The following is a 20,975-nucleotide window of genomic DNA, read 5'->3' on the forward strand; positions in this document are numbered from 1 at the left end:
ACAGGAGCAACAATGAAAGTCAGGCCCACCTGGCACCCACAGCACATGTGTGTTCTCTGCATACAGCTGACTTAACCAGCTGGGCTATCCCAGCAGTTTCCTGTTTGGGTCCTATTTTGGCTTTTCTCTTTCTGAAGATCCCAGGTAGAAGTGTCAGAGAGCCAGAAATGGTTGGATTGACCTGGCTTTGAGTAAGAAATCACATAGCTTAAAGAAATGGAAGCAGCCTCTACAGCTCCCTCCTAAGAGCATTGCCAGAAGGAGGACCATCTCTGGAGGGGGGCCCCGACCTCTGAAGGCAAGGATGTTGGGTGGCATCCTAGGGGCAGGGGGCAGGGAATGTACTGCTGCCAGCACACAGCCTCGGTCATTGGCCTGTGATATTGGCAGTGGCTTCTTCTTTGTGGAGCTGCCTTAAGATGGGCTTGCGGTCCCGACTCAAAGACACAGCTGTCACCTCTTTGGCTGAGGGGTGTCGACCTCAGGGTAATCTGGGTGCTCATGCTGACCCCTTCTCAACTCTTCCCTGCTTTCGTAGGACCTTGACTTGAGAGTTACTTCATGAGTGTTGGAGAGGGAGGTGGGGCTGTGAGGCCTTCCCAGGCTTAGCCCAGATGCCTGTGCCCTGTAGGCCACAGTGAGCCAGGTTCCAGGAAGAAGTCAAAGCAGACAGTGCTGGTTTGAGACGATGCAAATAGTGCAGTTCCATTTGTAGAACTTTTGAAGAAGGACCAGACCACAATTTGTTAATGACATGCTGAGTGGATGCACTTCTAAATGTGCCTTTATATAGTTTGTGTGTTTTGCCTAGTTGCCTGTATCTTGAAAATGCTGTCCTCTGGCTATTAGACCTACAGCACCATGTTTGGACCTGAAAGACCTGTCACAGGACATACCTGGTCCTTGCGTGGTGGTTTTTGAAACCTTGAGCAGTAGTCTCCAGCTAGTAGTCTCTTTCTGTAGATCAGAGCAGCATTCTGTATGCAAGAGAATATTCCTATTAGAGATTCTGAGCTTTGATCGGATTTAGTGGGAAATGTAGAGAGCCAAGTTCCAGAAATAAGAATAGGCAAGCATTTGTGAGGTTTGGCAGAATTTTTTTTTAGGGTGGCACACAGGAACTTAAGGTACAGGTCTTATGTGCAGTTTGATGAAAAGTAAATATTCATGAACCAGACCAGTGTTTTACCTTTTAAATAGTTAAATTTCCTCTTAAATATTAGGAATTAGATATTATTAAATATTAGGAATCATTATTTACAGTAAAATTTTAAACCTCAACTCCTTTTTAAAGCTTTATTTAGCACTTGTATCTTTCTTTACTCATTTAGGTATCAGAGCTTATTAGTTCATATATATATAGAATGTTACTCTTTGTAATATGTTGCAGTGTATTCTGAGGAAAACAGTGTGCCGAATGTGGAAAAAATGAGCCAGTTTGATCTGTTCAAAAATTATAGCAGATAAATCCTCCTTTTTTATGTTTTTTCCTTTTTTTAAATTTTTTAATTTTTATTTCCCCAATACAATTTTTTTTTTCTACTGTGGAGCATGGTGACACAGTTACACATACATGTATACATTCTTTTTTCTCCCATTATCATGCTCCATCTTAAGTAACTAGACATAGTTCACAGTGGTACACAGCAGGATGTCATTGCTAATCCATTCCAAAAGCAATAGTTTGCATCTATTAACCCCAAGCTCCCAATTCATCCCACTCCCTCCCCCTCTCCCTTGGCAATCTCCAGTCTATTCTTCAAGTCCATGATTTTCTTTTTTGTGGAAAGGTTCATTTGTGCCATATATTAGATTCCAGATATCAGTGATATCATATGGTATTTGTCTTTCTCTTTCTGACTTACTTCACTCAGTATGAGAGTCTCTAGTTCCACCCATTTTGCTGCAGATGGCATTATTTTGTTCTTTTTTATGGCTGAGTAGTATTCCATTGTGTATATATACCACATCTTCCTAATCCAGTTGTCTGTTGATGGACATTTGGGTTGTTTCCATGTCTTGGCTATTGTGAATAGTGCTACAATGAACATGCATGTGTCTTTTTTAAGGAAAGTTTTGCCTAGATATATGCCCAAGAGTAGGGTTGCTGGGTCATATGGTAGTTCTATGTATAGATTTCTAAGGTACCCCCATACTGTTCTCCATAGTGGTTGTACCAGCTTACATTCCCACCAACAGTGCGGGAGGGTTCCCTTTTCTGCACACCCCCTCCAGCAGCTGTTATTTATGGACTTCTTAATGAGGCCATTCTGACTGGTGTGAGGTGGCATCTCATGGTAGTTTTGATTTGCATTTCTCTAATAATCAGGGATGTTGAGCATTTTTTCATGTGCTTGTTGGCTATCTGTATATCTTCCTTGGAAAAATGTCTATTTAGGTCTTTTGCCCATTTTTCAATTGGGTCGTTGGCTTTTTTGCTGTTGAGTTGTATAAGTTGCTTATATATTTTAGAGATTAAACCCTTGTCAGTTGCATCATTTGAAACTCTTTTCTCCCATTCTGTGAGTTGTCTTTTTGTTTTCTTTTGGGTTTCCTTTGCTGTGCAAAAGCTTGTCAGCTTGATTAGGTCCCACTGGTTTATTTTTGCTTTTATTTCTGTTGCTTTGGGAGACTGACCTGAGAAAACATTTGTAAGATGGATGTCAGAGAATGTTTTGCCTATATTCTCTTCCAGGAGTTTGATGGTGTCTTGTCTTATATTTAAATCTTTCAGCTATTTTGAGTTTATTTTGGTGCCTGGTGTGAGGGTGTGTTCTAGTTTCACTGATTTGCATGCATTTGTCCAGGTTTGCCAGCAGTACTTGCTGAAAAGACTGTCTTTTTCCCATTTTATGTTCTTGCCTCCTTTGTCAAAGATTAACTGACCATAGGTGTCTGGGTTTATTTCTGGGTTCTTTATTCTGCTCCATTGGTCTGTCTGTCTCTTTTGGTACCAGTACCACACTGTCTTGATGAATGTGGCCTGAAGTCTGGGAGGGTGATGCCTCCTGCTTGGTTTTTGTTTCTCAGGATTGTTTTGGCAATTCTGGGTCTCTTGTGGTTCCATATAAATTTTTGGATTGTTTGTTCTAGTTCTATGAAAAATGTTGTGGGTAATTTGATAGGGATTGCATTGAATCTGTAGATTGCTTTGGGTAGTATGGCCATTTTTACAGTATTAATTTTTCCAACTCAGGAGCATGGAATATCTTTCTCTTTCTTTGTATCTTCTTTAATTTCCTTGACTAATGTTTTATAGTTCTTGGCATATAAGTCTTTTACCTCATTGGTCAGGTATATTCTCAGGTATTTGATTTTTTTGGGTGCAATTTTAAAAGGTATTGTATTTTTTGTTATTTCATTTCTAATATTTCATTGTTAGGATACAGAAATGTGACCAATTTCTGAATATTAATCTTGTATCCTGCTACTTTGCTGAATTTGTTGATCAGTTCAAGTAGTTTTTGGCTTGAGTCCTTAGGGTTTTCTATATATAGTATCATGTCATCTGTATACAGTGACTGTTTCACCTCTTCTCTTCCTATTTGGATACCTTTTATTTCTTTTGTTTGTCTGATTGCTGTGGCTAGGACTTCCAGTACTATGTTGAAAAGCAGTGGTGAGAGTGGGCATTCTTGTCTTACTCCAGATTCTAGTGGGAAGGCTTTCAGCTTTTCTCCATTGAGTATTATATTTGCTGAGGGTTTGTCGTAAATGGCTTTTATTATGTTAAGGTATGTTCTCTCTCTCTCTCTCTCTATATATATATATGTGTGTGTGTGTGTGTGTGTGTGTGTGTGTGTGTGTGTGTGTGTGTATGTGTATATATATATGTGTGTATGTATATATATATATATGTATATATATATACCCACTCTGGTAAGATTTTTGGTCATGAATGGATGTTGGACTTTTCTGCATCTATTGAGATGATCATATGATTTTTGACTTTTCTTTTGTAAATGTGGTGTATGTTGCGTATGTTGAACCATCCTTGTGCACCTGGAATGAATCCCACCTGGTTGTGGTATATGATCTTTTTTATATGTTGTTGGATTCAATTGGCTAAAATTTTGTTGGGAATTTTTGTGTCTATATTCATCAAAGATATTGACCGATAGTTTTCTTTTTTGTTGGTATCTTTGTCTGGTTTTGGAACTGGGGTGATGGTGGCATCATAGAATGTCGTTGGGAGTGTTCTGTCTTCTTCAGCCTTTCAAAAAAGTTTAGGGAGGATAGGTATAAGTTCTTCGTTTTTTTCTTTTTTGGCCACCCCTGCATCACACCTAGGCCAGGGATCAAACTCAAGCGATAGTGACCTAAGCTGCTGCAGTGACAACACCAGATCCTTAACCTGCTGAGCCATGAGAGGACTCTAAGTCCTTTTTGATGATAGAGGTTGATTTTCTTTTTTTCTAGCTATTGTCTCTTTGTGGGACAGGGTTTGATTGCCTGAAAGCTAAAAACACATTCTTAGACAAAACATGTAACTTAAGTAGATTAGTTCACCTGGTTAACTATAGTTTAAATTCACCTTACCTATAGTTAAAAAATCCAGAACTGTATGTGTGTGTGTATGTGTGTGTGTGTGTGTGTGTATTTACAGTATGTGATACAATTTTGGATTTGGGCTGCTATTTTCAGTCTTTTCTTTCATTAATTTTCTCCTGGTTTATTCTGTACCATTTAAAAATCCTTATTTCTGTATAGTAGGACAGTCCTCTTCATAAAATTCTAGAATTTTTTTCCCCACATTAGTACTACCATACTTAGAAGTCAAAGGCATTTGCTAAATGTTATTAAAATATATATGGCATCCTTCATAAGCTTAAATAATATCTTTTAAAATGACAAATCTGTGAAAGCTACACAGAAATAAAATAGAATTACTTCTGAAAGTTTAATTGGAGAATTGCTACACATGGACCTGCATTTTGGTGTTCCATGGGGTCTAGTTTTGGTGCAACAGATGTTCTCTTGCCTGGGATTTTTCTAGGCACTTCTCCTGTCACGCACTGTACCACCAAATGACAGTACCAGCAGCAGCATCAACAGAGGTGGTTTGTTTAATCCCTGCTTAGGAGTTCCCAGAAGGCAGAGCTTTGCTCATTGTGTTCCCTTGGAGTAAGGTGATTGTGTGTCCATGTTCTCAGGCATTGCTCACCGCCCCTCCACCACGAGCAGGCATATGGTTCTAAACCCAGTAATGACATCTTCTCTCGAGCTCTGTCACACAGTGGCATAGACATCCAAGAAGGATTAGATGTGATATTCTTGCTCAGCTTATTTACTCAGTCTCGGTAGTAGAATAGTAATGGTGTCACATGGATGCCTTTGGAAAGTTGATAGGAGAGGGAACTCGTTTGTCATTTTGTATTGTGGTTTAAGATCCAAAGCAGTGGCTTAAGAGAGAGGTTTGCTTTCTGCCGTTGTAGTAGTTCCAGGCCTTACATTCCAGGGCTCTATTAGTAAGAGGATCTCTGGATCCTTTTGTCTTTTTGTTTTACCTTTTTTTAGCAGGTGGGTTGACAGCCTTAAGGTTGCCTCAAGGTCATCAGTAGCTGCTGAAGCTCCAGCCATCTTCAAGTTCTTGGCAGCAGGGAAGAGAAGGAGACAAGGGGGACTGAACATACTCAGCCTCCTAAACAACTTTCCTGGAAGCCTCATTCAACACTTTTTACTTCTGTATGTTGGCTTCTCCTTTTAAATGAGGCTGGAAATGCAGTTTGATGGCTGCAGTGTTTCCATCCTGACTGTAGGGGTTTGGCTGTCAAAGAGGTGGAGTGAGTGGACTTCCGGGAGGCAGCTATCAGTTTCTGCCACACCTTCTGAGCTACAGTCTTGTGACACACATTCTCCGAGTCATATGCTCTGCTGTACACTCCCTGACTTGTGCATATTATAAGAGGTAAAACTTAGGGGAAATATTTATAAGGAATTCTTCCTAGACTCAGTACAAATGTGACCTGTGTAACTTGGAGTATTGGTTCTCAGCCCTCAGAAATACTGTACCCCATTGTTTAACTGAAATTTTATGGCGTCTGCTGAAATAAAATGTATGAGTAATAATCTGTTTTCACAAAAATTTATATATGTACACGTATAAATTACACACATGTACAGTGAAAGTTAGAGCTGAAAGAAAGGTGATTTCTGATAAAATGTGTTTCAGTCTATAAATTCCTAGGAACATGTATAAGAAAAGAGAAAAATCAGATATTCAGATGCTGGCTGTTTATATAAAACCATCGTGTTATGGTGACTTAAATGCTGAGAATGGTATTATTGTGCTGATATTTTGAAATAGTGAGTAACTCCTGTAAAAATTCCAGAAGAAAACCAAGCACCATCTTCCTATGATTAACATGATAATTGTATTCTTGGAAAAATCAGTTTATGATAGAAGCAGGCAAAAAAAAAAAAAAAGAAAAGGAAAAAAAAGTCATGTTTGTATGTTAAATAGAGCCTAGCTCAGATTATACAAAACACAGGGCACTTCTTCATTTCGAGATGGTATCTTGCCCCTCTGAATCTGTCACAATAAATCCTTTCCTCTCAAGTCAGTCATTGCGCACCACCCCCCCAATCTTTGTATCAGAAGTGCCCATGAACGATTCAGTGACTCCTGAGGCTTCCTCCCTGCTTTTGCAGACTGGCACTTCCACTGTTTTTGCCTATACACGTGCCTGACACTGCTCAGTGGCTCAGTTGGTTTTTTTTTCCTGTTCGCTTTGGTTATATCACCTTGGCTTGTTTCCGCTTCAGTTTTTTGCTAACTTGATGTCGTAGTTCAATTTTAATTACGGAAGCTGGTAGGCAGGCTTCACGAGGAGTAGCCAGCACTTCCAACAGAGGTCTCAGAATCGGGTGTTAGAAAACAAACACGTTCTATTCCAGCAGGTCTTTAAGTTGTAAGAGGATTAAAGGAGGAGATTAGAAAATGCCACAAGCTTCTCGCTCACCATCAGTTTTGGTTGCTAAAGGGCTTCCCTTGGCCTGTTTCACTCCCCTGCTCCCCCTTCTCCTCTGTCCTAAGGGCTGGCCTCCGACCCCTGTTTGTGTCTGTTAACAAGGCTCCTGGGTGCTCCTCCTTCCTGTAGCCCAGGGAGACTCAGATTCAGAAGTGTCTGAGCAGAAGGACCATGGTGATGAGGAATCTCACACACAGCCCTTCACACTATGCGAATCGTCCTCTTCTTTGTCCAGTCTGAGCATGTTGTTTCTGCTGTATCTGGCATAATCATTCATATGTTTAAATGTAAAAAGAATTTTTTGTCTTTTCATATTCCACCTTTGACCTTTTCTTATATTTTTGCTTAATCTGAATGCTTTCATTCAATTGTACTTTGATCGTTAACTGCTGTGATATAGCACTGAAGTCTCTTTTAAAAAATGATGGCATTTAATTAAAACTACTTTTTTAAAGTTAATGAACCAGATAAAATGGCACTTTTTAATTTCCCCTTTGACTCTTTGAAGTAAAATTGCTGTCTAGCTATGAAAGTAAGTTAAAGTACCTGTTCTTTGCCTGGTGCTAGATTATTAATTTTTTTAAAGTGAAATTTCAAGATTCAGCATTAGAAGTTTGCTCTGTTTGCTGTATTGTCTCTAACATATCTCAAAAGAAGTATTACTTCTAAATTTTAGTTTGCAGTTATCCAGGCAATGTAGTTTTATATCAGCTGATATGTCACTTGAGAAAGAATATTCCATATATTAAGATTAGCATCTACTACAGTGTTTTATGATAATGAATGTTCTTTAAAATATTAACTCAGTGTTTTACCATATTTGGTTTTGTGATTTCATTGAAAAAACCAAGGCTTTGTTTTAAACGTCATTTTGTTCTTTATAGAAATACGCCTTTGAGTAAGGCCACAGCTTATGTTTGTGTGTGAGTGTGTGTACACATGAGTGCATATATGTATGTGCAGATGTGCACACATGCATCAGAGGGCAAACTCTGCATTGTGGCCCGGGCAAAGCCGCAGGTCTGGAAGAGCCGCTCGTTTCTAATCGCTTTCTGTCTGCGGCAGGTGAGCCAGGACGGGAAGTCGCTCCTTGACAAGCTCCAGCGGCCCTTGACTCCTGGCAGCTCCGACTCCCTCACGGCCTCTGCCAACTACTCCAAGGCCGTGCACCATGTCCTGGACGTCATCCATGAGGTGCTGCACCACCAACGGCAGCTTGAAAACATCTGGCAGCACCGCAAGGTCCGGCTGCACCAGAGGCTGCAGCTGCGAGTTTTCCAGCAGGATGTTCAGCAGGTCAGCTTCAGGGAGCGCCTGCCTCACAGGGGTGGGGCTGGGGGGTGCAGGTGGCAGAGACGTAGGGGGCGGGCACAGCCATGCTGGCAGGTGGGGGAGAAACACACACCCATACGCACACCCACTGGTACACTCAGATGCAGCTCCTTTCCTACTGTTAGTGAAAACCCCGCTTTGAGAGTTGGCCTGATCAGGTTGTTCTCCACCAGGAGCTCACATGCCTGGGACACACGAGGCGGTGTGGGGCCTAAACCAGAGCCTCTCAGTTTTGTTCTCGAAGCTGGTCATCCCCAGTTCTATCTATTTGTGAGAATGCCTACACTGGGGGTGCTGTTAAAGATTTATCTGCCATCCAGTTATTTAATAATAAGCTCATCACGCTTCTTTTCCCACTGGGTAGGTAGTGTAGGCTGAAAGGCTTAGGGGGCTTAATATATAGTTGTCTAATTAGTGAGATGTGGGCTTTGATGAGCATTCATTTCTAGGCATCGACTTTGTTGTTGTTACAAAAGTAAGAGTAAGCCCAGTTCCCATACTGTTTATTTCCTTAATATGAAACCCACCAGGGATTTGAGGATTGAAGCTGTGGGGCTTATAATATAGAGCTTTAGTAATAAATAATATAATAGTTGTGTCTTTGCCCTAAAACAGACAGGAAAGCAAGGGTCTGGGTGAGGGGTCACTAGGGGTTGAGGGGTTCTGGGTGCAAGGAAGCCAGTGGCATCAGGGGAGTGGGCAGGAAGCCACGGCGGGCCGTGGGTCGAGCACAGCACCCATGCCCCTCCCTGAGGGTCCTGTGTGTTCAGACACGTAGGAGCTCAGCTTCACTCTCCCCAAGTGCCACCTGAAGGCGAGGGGGTTTCTGGAGGGTGGGCCGAAACCCCAAAGCTGTGCTGTGTCTTGATGACACGCAGCCTGTCCACATGGGCTGGCCACCAGCCTTCATGTAATGCCCATCTGGTGAGTTCTGCCTCCTTTTAACTGCTGTCAGATTTTTAATTCTCACGTCGTAGGCTTTGGTTCTGCTGACAGTTTGTGAGTTCTCTGAAGGCTGTAGGTACAGAGTGCCCTGGAAGCAATCACGGTGGTGCCACGTGTGCTTCCTCACAGGGTCGTTTTAGCCCAAGAAGCTAATTGCCAGGGAAAGAGTGTAGAGCGTGGAGTCAGGGTCTCGGAGTTACTGTGAGAACTGAAATTGTGAGATCGAAAGCACCAATGTTAGTTTTTCTTAATTGTCCCCAAATTGTCACAGACTATGAAATGTTAATGGTTTGAATGTAATTATTGAAGGATTTTCCCATCTACCTTTGTATCCCTTGGCGCAACTGTTCGTTGTGTGTCCACAGGCTGGCACACTTTCTGGACTTGTGTCTGGAACAGCAGCTGTGTAGGGCACTCCCCACCGCCCTTGGGGTGCCCAGTTGCGTAAGAATAAGCCAGTGGCTCCCTTCAGGGGAGGAAGCCTTGGGGAGTAGGCTGATGAGTCTAACCATCTAGTGTGGTGCCAAGTACTTACTGTGCCTGAATTTGAAAGCAGCAAACATTAATTTTTATGTGTAGAAAGGTAATTACAATAATTATGAGACCAGTTCTTTAAGCTGGCATTTTTCCTCAAGAATAAGAACAGGGTTGAATATCAGCAGGAGGGAATGTTTTGCAGTCTGTGGCCCTATTAACGTTCTGTAGAAATAATTGCTCTTTAAGGGAAACATTTCGGTGGAGTAAATGACGAGGAATGGTTTGGACTTATGCAAACAGGGAATTGCTCTGGTGGCCTGACTGGTGAAGAAAGGAGCAGAGTTGATAAGATTAAGCACAGTAAACACTTTATTTACCTCGGGGGAGCCCATAGGATGTCAGAACAGAAAAATGTATTTCTGAAATGCAAGAAATTAATCACAATCATGGAGAAACGTTGCCACCTTGAGCACAGAGCAGGGAAGGTAGGCTGAGGATAAGTGAAAAGAAAATAGTCTCGCCAGCAGAAGATAACATTCGTAAAGACAAAAACAGTCAAAACCCACGGACACACAATAAGCCAATTAGAGATACCGCAAGTGGTTTTCGGCTGTTTTGGGTCATGAAAGGGCATCTGTAACTCCTGAGGAAAAAGAAAAGCAGCTTAGCCTAGAAGAGGTGAGGGTGAGGACGCCTTTGTGAAGAAGGCCCTCCAAGAGGAGACCCTTAACAGCCTCAGCCGTGAGAAAGGGGATGGTGCCAGTGGTGTGGGGAGTTTGATTTTTTTAAAACCCGCATAATTTTGGTTTAGCGAGTTAGCTTTTTTTATAACAGGCAAAGGCAGCGTCAGGTTTCTGTATGGACACTGTTTTGGATGGGAGTCAGGTGCTGTGGGGGAGCGGGGTGAAGCTTTTGTCTCAAAGCTAGTGTCATGGGTCCAAATCAAAGGATGGGGGGGGCAGGGTGGGAAGACTTGCTGAAGACGTGCCCCCCACACATGCTCGCTACTGAACAATACTGACCTTTGTCATCATTAGCCTAGAAATAAGATTAATATCATTTGCCAAATATTCTTGATGACCAAATAATACACATAATGCCTGTTGCCTTTTGTTTGCTGTCAGAGCAACCCCCCACTGGAGGTTTGGTCTAATGAATGAATGAATGCTTATATTTCTGCCAAGCGTGTTTTTCAGTTTAAGTGTTGCTTTCATTGACTGGGACCACAATTTATTTTTGCTGCTCTGGTTCAGATGGGATGAGAGTTTTGGAAGAAGGACACCATCAGACTCACTGGTGCCGCCTGCCTGCTCTGGGACTGGCGGGACTTAGTTGTGCCAACATGTCAGGCAAGGTGAATGAAGCAGCTGACTCCCCAGAAAGAAGCCCCTCAGACAGGGCGACCTTCTCCTAAAAAAGACTCCTGCTCTGCTCCCCCTCGCCGCCTCCCCCTGCAGCCCTTCATGTGTGTAAGGGCCCAGCATATCTAGACTCTAGATGCTTTTCGTCCACCCTTCATTCTTTTCAAAATATCTTAATTGAATGTGTGATATTCTGAGAGGTATAGAGATAAACACGTTGACTAGTTCAGCATTCCTTTTCTCAAGGAATTGTAGTTTAGTGAGGGTAGATGGTTTAATAGTCTCATAAATTAGCCCATACCGTGCGCAGATCTAGCGTTCATGTTTTTGGTTGTTGTAGGGTGTGGGTGTGATTTTGCCACAGCATGAATGTGAGTCATGCCTGTTAAGGTGCCTCCCAGGTGAGGGAGTAAATAAAACTAGCCTTCCTGCTCAATGTTGTCTGCCTACCTTGTACATGCAATTCAAGGAGACATGTCTGTGTTGTAATAATCTGTGCAGATGTGGGGGTTACAGGGGGCCTTGTCTGTATCCTCAAACATCAGGGGTGCAGTGTATAAAGAAGGTGAAGACTTTCCTGGAGCAGAGGTCTGAGTGACAGTTGGCAGGGCAGCAGGAAAGCCTTCTTGGGAGACACAGGGTGAGAGCTGGTCTTTGCCAGGTGGGTGCAAAGTCAGGACGTTGAGGATTGGGCAGTTCCTGCTGCAGGAATGAGAAAGGGCGGGGCCTGGCCAAAGAGCAGCAGGTGGACTATGTAGGTGGATGAGACAAGTGAAGGCTGAGCTGGGGCAGGTCTGGAAATGTGACCTCTACGAGGCTTGGAAGTGTGTAAGCTTTGGGACACTGGTGAGGCGACCTAGGGACCCTGACTGAGTGCCTTGGATTGGCACCAGGACCTGGGGGGACTCGTGCATGGCTGTGAGGGTTAAGTGAGGGAACCCCTGTGTGGCAGGAGCCCATAAGTTTCCTTCCTCCCTTAGAGCTCACAGTTGGTCTGGGGAGGGCTTGGCACTGTTCCCATTTCGTCACAGGGAGATCAAGCCAGGAAGGGCCTGTAGGCTGCACAACTTGACTTGATGCTTGGGGAGTGGGGGATGGGATCCCACCTGCATTCGAAAGAGGGCTCTGATTGCAGGGCGCAGAGGGCCATGTGAGATTCCAGGCAAAGAGATGGGCTCAGTTCCATCGTGGCCTCTGGGAAAGTTGGAGGTGGCGGGGTGGGAGGAGTGTCTCAGAGAACAGACGTGAAGGTCCACGGGGCAGCCGTCTGTGTTTTATTCTCTGATGTTTCCCAAGGATCTGGCATAGTAGATGCTCAGTATTTGCTGAATGAATGGATGAGTAGATGAAGACATTTAAGGAATTCCCCACATTTGCTAAGTTAAGATTACTTGGACTTAACAGCCTCTCCATTTATTCTGGAGTGCAGGTGGGTTGGCCTTGTATTAGAATCAAGTCATTTAACTGGGAGATCTTCGTGTAGGAACCCAGAGCTTTGATTGATGTTGTCGAGGTAGGGGTGGCTGAGGAGAGAAGAGGTAATTTCAGTGCATGGGAATTTCAGAAGTCTGTGAGATCTTTAAAATATTAAAGATTTTGGCCACTTGAATACAGGTGGGTTTCAGGTCCACAGAGAAGCTGTTTCACAGTTCCATCAGGTCCTAGGCTGTTAGCCTCTTGCCAGTAAAATCATCCTTCTGTGATGCCTGACACAGAGGTCCCACCTGAACGGGGATCTAGCTCGTAAGGGAAGGTTCCTGAACCTCATTTGTCCTTCACCCATTAATTCAAGTCAGAAGAGGGATTTTTCTCATCCCACTCTTCAGAATCACTCTACAGCCCTAGCTATTTAACATTCGCTTCTCTTTACGTTCCCACGCTCACCATTCCAATCTGCCTCCTGATAAGGATGTTTAGAGGATTGCCATCTTTCCTGAGAGTTTCTCAACTAGAATTAGGGTGAGTGGTTAGGGGTTGGGAAAGTTGCTGGGAGTAGCTCAAGGCTGACTGTGACCTTCCTACTGGGTTTGGAGCCAGCTTTCATGACCTTTTGTCATAGGAGTACAGAGGAGACTTGAGTGTCAGAGTCATCTTGGTAACCAAAGCCCAGAGCAAGCTGACAGTTCAGTTGGGGAGGCAGTTAAAAGGTGGGAAAATGGACGAGTCTCTTTTCCACAGCGGACGCAGTCCAGGAATGCAGGGTGCAAGAGCCAGCACCGCCAGCCAGGGAGACAGGAATTGGGAGCCCAGGGGACCAGGGTAGATCAGAAGCGAGCAGGGAGGGAGGTCGTCAAGCCCTGGAGGACACGCACACTCAGGGGTCAGGGTGACCAGGAGCTGGTAGAGCCGTGAACAAACCCCATTGTTGAGTGCCAGTCATCCCGCCAGGTCCCCTAGGAAGAAGGTGCCCGGGGATTAGCTGGTCAAGGAAGACTGCCTGCCTGTATACCTGTGTGTGCACATGTATTTCTGCAGTTCAGAACTAGACCTAAGTGATACATAACATCTGCACGTGCTTCCCAGGTAACTTCTGGACACATCAAGATTTTTCTTGGACAACTTTGGACTATTCTATATTTATTTCCAAACTAAAAATGGGAAAAATAATTTTTAAAAGTTTAGGAAACTGCTAAAAAGACCAACTCCTGTTGGTAGAGTGATGGTTTGGCTGGGGTTTGATGGGAATATCCAAGGTGAAAGTATATGAATAATAACCTACCTACCTTCTTTCCACCCCCTCCCTTTCTAAGCTTCTTTGTTTTCCTTAAGAAGTTTAATGTACTTATGTAACTAAAGTCAGGGTAATGTTAGAAATGATTTATATATTTTCTTAGAAGATGGATGGATGATGTAAAAGTTGAGAAAGCTGCCAGCCTCTCTGTGAGCCCTTCTTCCCTGATTTTGCCTGTGCTCCCTTCCAGTCAAGAAAGTGTGTGCAGAGCACACACTCTCATGGGAGTTAAGTGGAAGTCGTTCTTACAATGCAGGGTGTTTGGTTCCGTGTCATATGTTTGCTGTGTATAACTTGACTGAGGTTGTTTTTTTGTTTGTTTTTTGTTCTTTAAGTAGCTTCTTTTCCCAAATGAACATTAGGCTTACTATACTTTGGAATGTTCTGGCAACCGTTTTTTTTTAAAGGCATTGCCATATTTAGGCAATTATATTTTTAGAACAAACTTAATTCTAATTTTAAAATACAATGAGTGAAGAAACAGAGGGTTTGGCAGCACTGGAGAGAAAGAAATGTGGGAGGAAACCATCATTATCGCCTGGCAGCTGTGAATGCTGGACGTAAAAGGTTCCTCCTCAATCCCCCAAAGCCCACAGACGCGTGTTAAATTTTATGTCTGTTTCATTTCACTGTAAATGGTATGCCACGAACATCACAGAACTGGAAGGCAGAGACCCTTGTGATCATCTCAGACTAGTCCCTTCATTTTCCAAGTTGAAACCCCCAGACTGAACAAAGCTGAGGGGCTTGGCTGGAGTTGCAGGAAGCCGAGTGGTTTTTTTTTAACTGCCTCATTGCTCTTGACCTGAGAAGGGTGCGTCCCTTCTGAGCTGATCACAGAGGAAAACTAACATCTTCTTGAGAAGGAATGTGTCAGTGGGGCTTCTCAGGCCCAGGGAAGGGGCTGTTGAAGAAGTTACAGTTGCCCATCACTGCAAAGGAAAATGGCTACTTAAGGAAACTTTTGAAGTGTCTTCACATTTTTTAAAAATGATTTTTATTTTTTCCATTATAGCTGGTTTACAGTGTTCTGTCAACTTTCTACTGTACAGCAAATTGACCCAATCACACATACATATATATATTCTTTTTCTCAAATTGTCCTCCATCATGCTCCACAAGTGACTAGACATAGTTCCCAGTGCTATAAAGTAAGATCTCATTGCTTATCCATTCCAAATGCAGTAGTTTGCGTCTATTAACCCCAGATTCCCAGTCCATCCCAGTTCCTCCCCCTACCCATTCTTCTCCAAGTCCATGAGTTTCTTTTCTGTGGAAAGGTTTATTTGTGCCATATATTTGATTCCAGATAGAAGTGATATCATTTGGTATTGTCTTTATCTTTCTGACTTACTTAGTATGAGAGTCTCAAGTTCTGTGCATGTTGCTGCAAATGGCATTATTTTGTTCTTTTTTATGGCTAATGTCCTCACATTTCACCTTTCTGCTCACCATCACATTCACCTCGGGAGTGGCTGAGGGGAATGGAGAGGGCAGAGGGAGAGCTGACTTCCAGCCCCCAACCACCCCCAGCTCAGCCCTTCAACTGCCCAGCCTGTGTTCTCTGAGCGTGGAGGTACAGCCTGGCCTCCCTGGAGAGGGAAGAGCACAACCAAGACAGTGGTTTAGGAGAAAAATATGATGTACACATTCAGGAGAAAAGTCTCAGGCGGGCGGGATAGCTTGAGCATGTGGATTCCTTTTTCTCTGTTTTTTAACTTTGGGCTAAATGTCCTTAACAGCATATCCTCCTCACACCAGCCTTAACAAGAGTTAAGTTCTCTAAGAGCAGCCTCCTGTTTGGCCTCCCATTTAAGGTTAGCAGATTTCACATATGTCCCTTAGTTGTTCCATCATCCTTTGGTTATAGTCACTAAAGTACCATTGATTTGATAGTCAAGAAAGCTCTAATCTAAATGCTTTTCTCAGGAGCTCTAATTTAAAACCAGAGCTGGAAACACAGTACGCCCATTTCTAGACTGACATCCCAGGTGATTTAAATAACAGCCAACAGGTTGAACAAGGAAGCAACTAAAATAAGGGAAACTAGGTTAATTTTGGTTTTATAGGGAAGATAGGGTAGGGCAGCGAGAAAATTCATATTTTGTAGCTGTAAGATCTGGTTTTATACAAAAAAGAACAAATTCATAATATTTTAGAATTACCTTTTTCATTTCCTTCATGTAATCATAGTTTTTAAAACCGAATATAGAATCAGAGGAGCTAATTGTTTCGTTTTCCTGTGCTTAAAATCTGATGTGGTGGGTACTTTCTTATGACAGAAACCTTCACTATGTATTGTCTCTTTAGAACAGTAGCTAAAATTAACAGATGTTTGTATGTTTTCCTGGAATACTCTTTGCATCCAGAGTTCCCATAAACATAGACTAGCTTAATATGCTCTTTGTGGTTTTATGTCAGAGGTATAGTTTTTATGACAGCAAATCCTAATGCTGGGACTCGAATGGTAGAAGTATCTTAAATGTTTTCCTATAGTATTTACGATCCATAATGTAACACAGTGTAGTAATGGGTAAATGCTGATGTTTGGAAGTGAGAAGACCTATGTTTGAATCTCTTTTTTCTAGGTGTTCTTTCTTGGACACTTAACTTTTCTGAGCCTCCATTTCTTGCTTATCAGAGGTAATAATAAAATCCACTCTTTTGCTTGTAGCCTTGGGGACAAATGTGTGGAATTAAGAATCTCCCAAAGGTGAGAAAGATAACAGAGTGCATCCACTGTGATACACAGCACTCTGGCGGTGGCTGGGCAGCATCCCCACCCTACTCCCACCCCCGCAATCAAGCACGTGGAGATTTCTGCAGCCAGATGTACAAGGCTCACACTAAGGGGCCCATCAAGACTATTAATAGTCTCAGGCCAGGTCTTACTGCCAATGAATTTTAGTGACCAAGTGTTGAAAAAAGATTTGACATTTCAGAGCTGTTTTAGCTTTTTGTGGATAAGGGGTTTTGGACGTGTACTGCCCCCCCAAACAGCACAGAATGATCATAAATGATGCCAGGGGCGATGCCATGGTGCATGGGGATGGCAGAAGGCTTCTGCTAAGTATTTGAAACAAATATCTCCAGCTTTTCAAAGATAAGTGTCATTACATTGGTCTTCATCTTGCATGTTGTAGAGACTCAGGCCCTTGAGAATCAGTTTCCTCTTTGACGAGGGTTTAATATTTATTTAATCACGTTGTTAAATAGTAATTACTTATAGGTAGTAGTCTACAAAACATAGTCAGTACTGAGGAGTTCCTGTCGTGGCTCAGCAGTTAACGAATCTCACTAGCATCCATGAGGCCGCAGGTTCAATCCCTGGCCTTGCTCAGTGGATTAAGGATCTGGCGTTGCCATGAGCTGTGGTGTAGGTAGCAGATGCGACTCGGATCCTGCGTTGCTCTGGCTATGGTATAGGCTGGCAGTTGCAGCTCTGATTTGACCCCTAGCCTGAGAACCTCCATATGCCATGGGTGTGGTCCTAAAAAGACAAAACAAGCAAACAAACATAGTCAGTATTGGGCAGTGGGGGCTTATTACAGAAAACCACTTTAGAGATAGGGTGTTCAAGACCGTCAGACCCGGCCACGTGAGTGGGGTAGATGGCACCAGCAGCCAGTTCCTCAGGCGTGTGACCCAGACTGGGTAGTGTTTGCTGGCTCACCTCCCCCCGTTTTGCGGTCTATTGTGATAGTGTTACCTCGTCAGAAGTAATTTGCCCTGAAGCCTGAGCTGATCTGAAGCAAAAACAGCTCTTGCTTTTTATATCTCCATACAACAGCCGTGCCACCTTGATGGGAAAAGGCCGTGTAGACTGGAGCTTAAGAGAATGGACCCTGCTTCCTGGGTCCAGTCCACAGACTGGCTGTAGCACATGGTAGCTGGGGGCCCCGGGCTTCAACTGTGAAGCAGGGTCATGCTATGCCCCAACCCAGCTCTCGTAAGGGTGGAAGGTGTTGAGTGAATCAGCACCTGCCTCAGTGGCTGGTGCTCAGACAGCAGAGCAAGTGTTAGGTAAGGAAGGAGCATCGTCATCCTTGCTGTTGTCTTGTTCAGCCTTGTAAGGAGATAAATTGAACAGTCTGTGAGATTTCCTGCCTTAGATGCTGAGACAGTTATCTATGTTTGTGTTTTTTTGTTTTTTGTCTTTTTAGGGCCCACACTTTTAGGCATATGGAGGTTCCCAGGTGAGGGGTATAATCGGAGCTACAGCTGCTGGCCTATGCCACAGCTACAGCAACGCCAGATCCGAGCTGCGTCTGCGACCTACACCACAGTTCAGGGCAATGCCAGATCCTTAACCCACTGATCGAGGCCAGGGTTCAAACCCACAACCTCACGGTTCCTAGTCGAAATTCGTTTCTACTGTGCCACTACGGGAACTCCGGTTATCTGTGTTTTAAGAGTTGGGGGCTCACTTTGAAATGACCTTGACCTTGGGGCTTGGTGGTACCCATTGGAGGGCACTGATGTACGGAGGAACCAGCTCACCTGTGTCCTCTGAGCAGGGAGGAGGCGGCGGCAGCCTTCTGGCCTTACTCCTCTGCCTAGGAACCAAGCAGCCCGCAGGAAGGACCAGCTCCCGCCCTTTTCCTGGAGCCAGCAGAGAGCAAGTCCTGGGCCAACGTGGTTGTTCTTGGGTGGAGGTCACAGCCAGTCAGGGAGGAGCCCCTGATTTGCAAATATTTTATGTTTTAAATGGTAAGATCCCACGAGCTCGTCTTCCAAATGCTCCTTGGACATGTCTAGTCCATTATTCAGGATTCTTTGGCCATCTGGGAAATGTTCTCAGACTTAAGAGAAGCAAAAGCCTTAAGGGGAAGTTTGGTTTTGAATATGAGCTAGATTTCATAATTGTCTGCTACTGTTTTTAAAAAGTGCGTGGAATTTGTACATTGTTCCTTGAATTACTTTCATGTTTGTAGGAAATATAATTTCACCTGGTATTTATAATTCTGTCTAAAGGAACATCTAATAAAAGAAAAATTGTAATCCATTTGTAATCCTGAGTGGTTGGTTCATAATAGCTGTTATTTCCAATGTATGCTTCCTGAAACATTTTTCTTTTGCTTAAAAAACAAATTTTTATTTTTTAAAGAAGGCTATATTTTGCTTCCTCTAGCACTTTCTACAAATAGTGTTTCTTTTAGAAATTGTGCCCTTATTTCAAGTCTGTATTGAGTGATCAGTAATCATCAGGTTTGCTGTTTACCAAACCTTGATTTTTCTTTTTACAGTACTTTTGAGAAATATACAAAACCTACTATAGGCGTAGATTAAAAAAAAAGTCTCCTAGCCCTTTCTGCAGATGTGACATGGACAGAGCATGAGTGCACTTGTTTATCTCTGATCTCTTTTCAGTCTTAATATAGTTGATCTTTGTCTTCTGCCTGGTACTGGCCTCATGCCCAGAGGCACATTCCAATAATTGTATCTGTTCTTTAAGTTGAGATATTTTGAAGTTGCCATTGGGCATTTCTTTAGGAGTGAAATGGGACCTGCATTTTATAATATGTACTGAGAGACTGTCATACCAACAAGTCAGCAGCTAGAAGTCAGGTAGTGCATGTGGCAGTACTACATACTGGTCATACTGAATGCTCTTTCTCTCTTTTTGATCTCAAGGAAGAAAAGTACTAAGTGTGCTATTTAAAATGCAATGGCATACTCATTGCAAAGAGCTTAACATTAGATGGAAAGTGCCACGTTCCAGTTTATGGGTGCCGATGGCATGTGTGCTATGTTCTTGCCACACGGGATGTTGAGGTGCTAGATGTAGATGTAATTGACAGCTCCCAGCGTTCCAGTCCCCCCTGAGCAGCTACGAAGCTGCAGCTCAGAAAGGATAGCCTATGTCTGTGGTGCAGGGAGGCTAACATAAAGGGTAAACAGGGAGCTTTCAGGAGGATGGAGGCTGGGTTGATGGATGGAATACGAAGAGATCCAGTAGGAGTTACTCTGACAGTGCGACCCTGCTGACTAGCCGAATGGTGGTGTTGACAGAGAAGTTCAGGTGTGGACTCTAGTAACAAGGTAAACTTACACCTTTATCCTGAGCCCTCACTGCAAGGCTTGACCTCCGTACCCCGCCCTCACGTGGGCGTGCTCACACACACATACTTACACTCACACTTTTGCTCATTCTGCAAGGACCACTGGAGGTTTGTTCAGGTTCTCAAGCCTTTTTATTTACATGAACTACTGCCTTTGCTCAGCGCTATGCAGAGAGGTCCTTCAGTCAGACCAGAAAGATCACTGATTTGGAGCAGAGAAGGACCAATCCACTTGTCCCTGGATGGCAGGCTCTGGCTTTAACAGTTGCCTCTTGCTGTCTGTCAGCACAGCTGATCTCTCTACAGTGCAGGGAACAAAGGGCGAGGGATTCTTTTTATAGCAACGAACCTCAAATGAAGGCCCCGTTTATTTATTTTTTAATTGAAATAGAGTTGGCATGCAATACTAGGTGAGTGTCAGGTGTACTGTGTTGTGATTCAACATTTGCATACATTATGAAATGATTACCATGATAAATTTAGTATCCACCTCTCCTCAAACAGAGTTATCACAATATTATTGACTATACACCTTATGCTGTAAGTTACACCCCCCAACCCTACTGCCTCTTTCATTTTGCTGTTAGTGGAGTAGTGTGTCTGGTCCACTTCCTAGCTGTCTGGACACTGTCCTAGCTGTGCAGCCTTACTTAGTTCTATAGTTCAAAATCATCTTGATCTCTGAGCTTAGTTACCATGGTTATAAGCTGTAACCTTGCTGTAACCTCGAGGTGGCCTTCAGTAGTTTTGCAGCACATTAACAAATGTCTTCAGATATTTAGATAATAATACCTTTTAGTTTTTAGCTAAAGACATTACTGACTTAGTTTTTTGCTAGTTATCCCGTCTCCATCAGAAAGAGACAAAGTGTGTATTTGATGTAGTGTAAATCTTTTGTTTGATAGTGTTTTGCAATTTTTCAAGTACGGTAGTCAGTGAACTACTCAGTCCCAACTGCGAACATGAAAACATTGGATTTGAGTTCTCTTGTGATGTAGTGGATTAAGGATCCTTGTTGTCACCGAAGCAGCATGGGTTGATGCCCTGGTATGGGTTCGATCCCCGGTCCTGGGAACTTCCACATGCCATGGGTGTG

The 20,975-nt window shown here is 43.3% G+C and overlaps 1 protein-coding gene across 3 annotated transcripts in view; it reads left to right on the plus strand.

The window, feature by feature from the left end:
- TRIO (trio Rho guanine nucleotide exchange factor) overlaps window positions 1-20,975 on the plus strand; it is a 230,724-nt gene that overhangs the window by 41,176 nt on the left and 168,573 nt on the right. For all 3 annotated transcript variants that reach the window (XM_021077143.1, XM_021077142.1, XM_021077141.1), the window contains exon 8: window positions 8,037-8,267. In XM_021077143.1, coding sequence (XP_020932802.1) covers window positions 8,037-8,267 — 231 coding nt within the window. The remainder of the gene's footprint in view (window positions 1-8,036; window positions 8,268-20,975) is intronic.

Source organism: Sus scrofa, chromosome 16 (assembly GCF_000003025.6).
Source record: "Sus scrofa isolate TJ Tabasco breed Duroc chromosome 16, Sscrofa11.1, whole genome shotgun sequence".
In the NCBI taxonomy this organism is placed as follows: Eukaryota; Metazoa; Chordata; class Mammalia; order Artiodactyla; family Suidae; genus Sus; species Sus scrofa.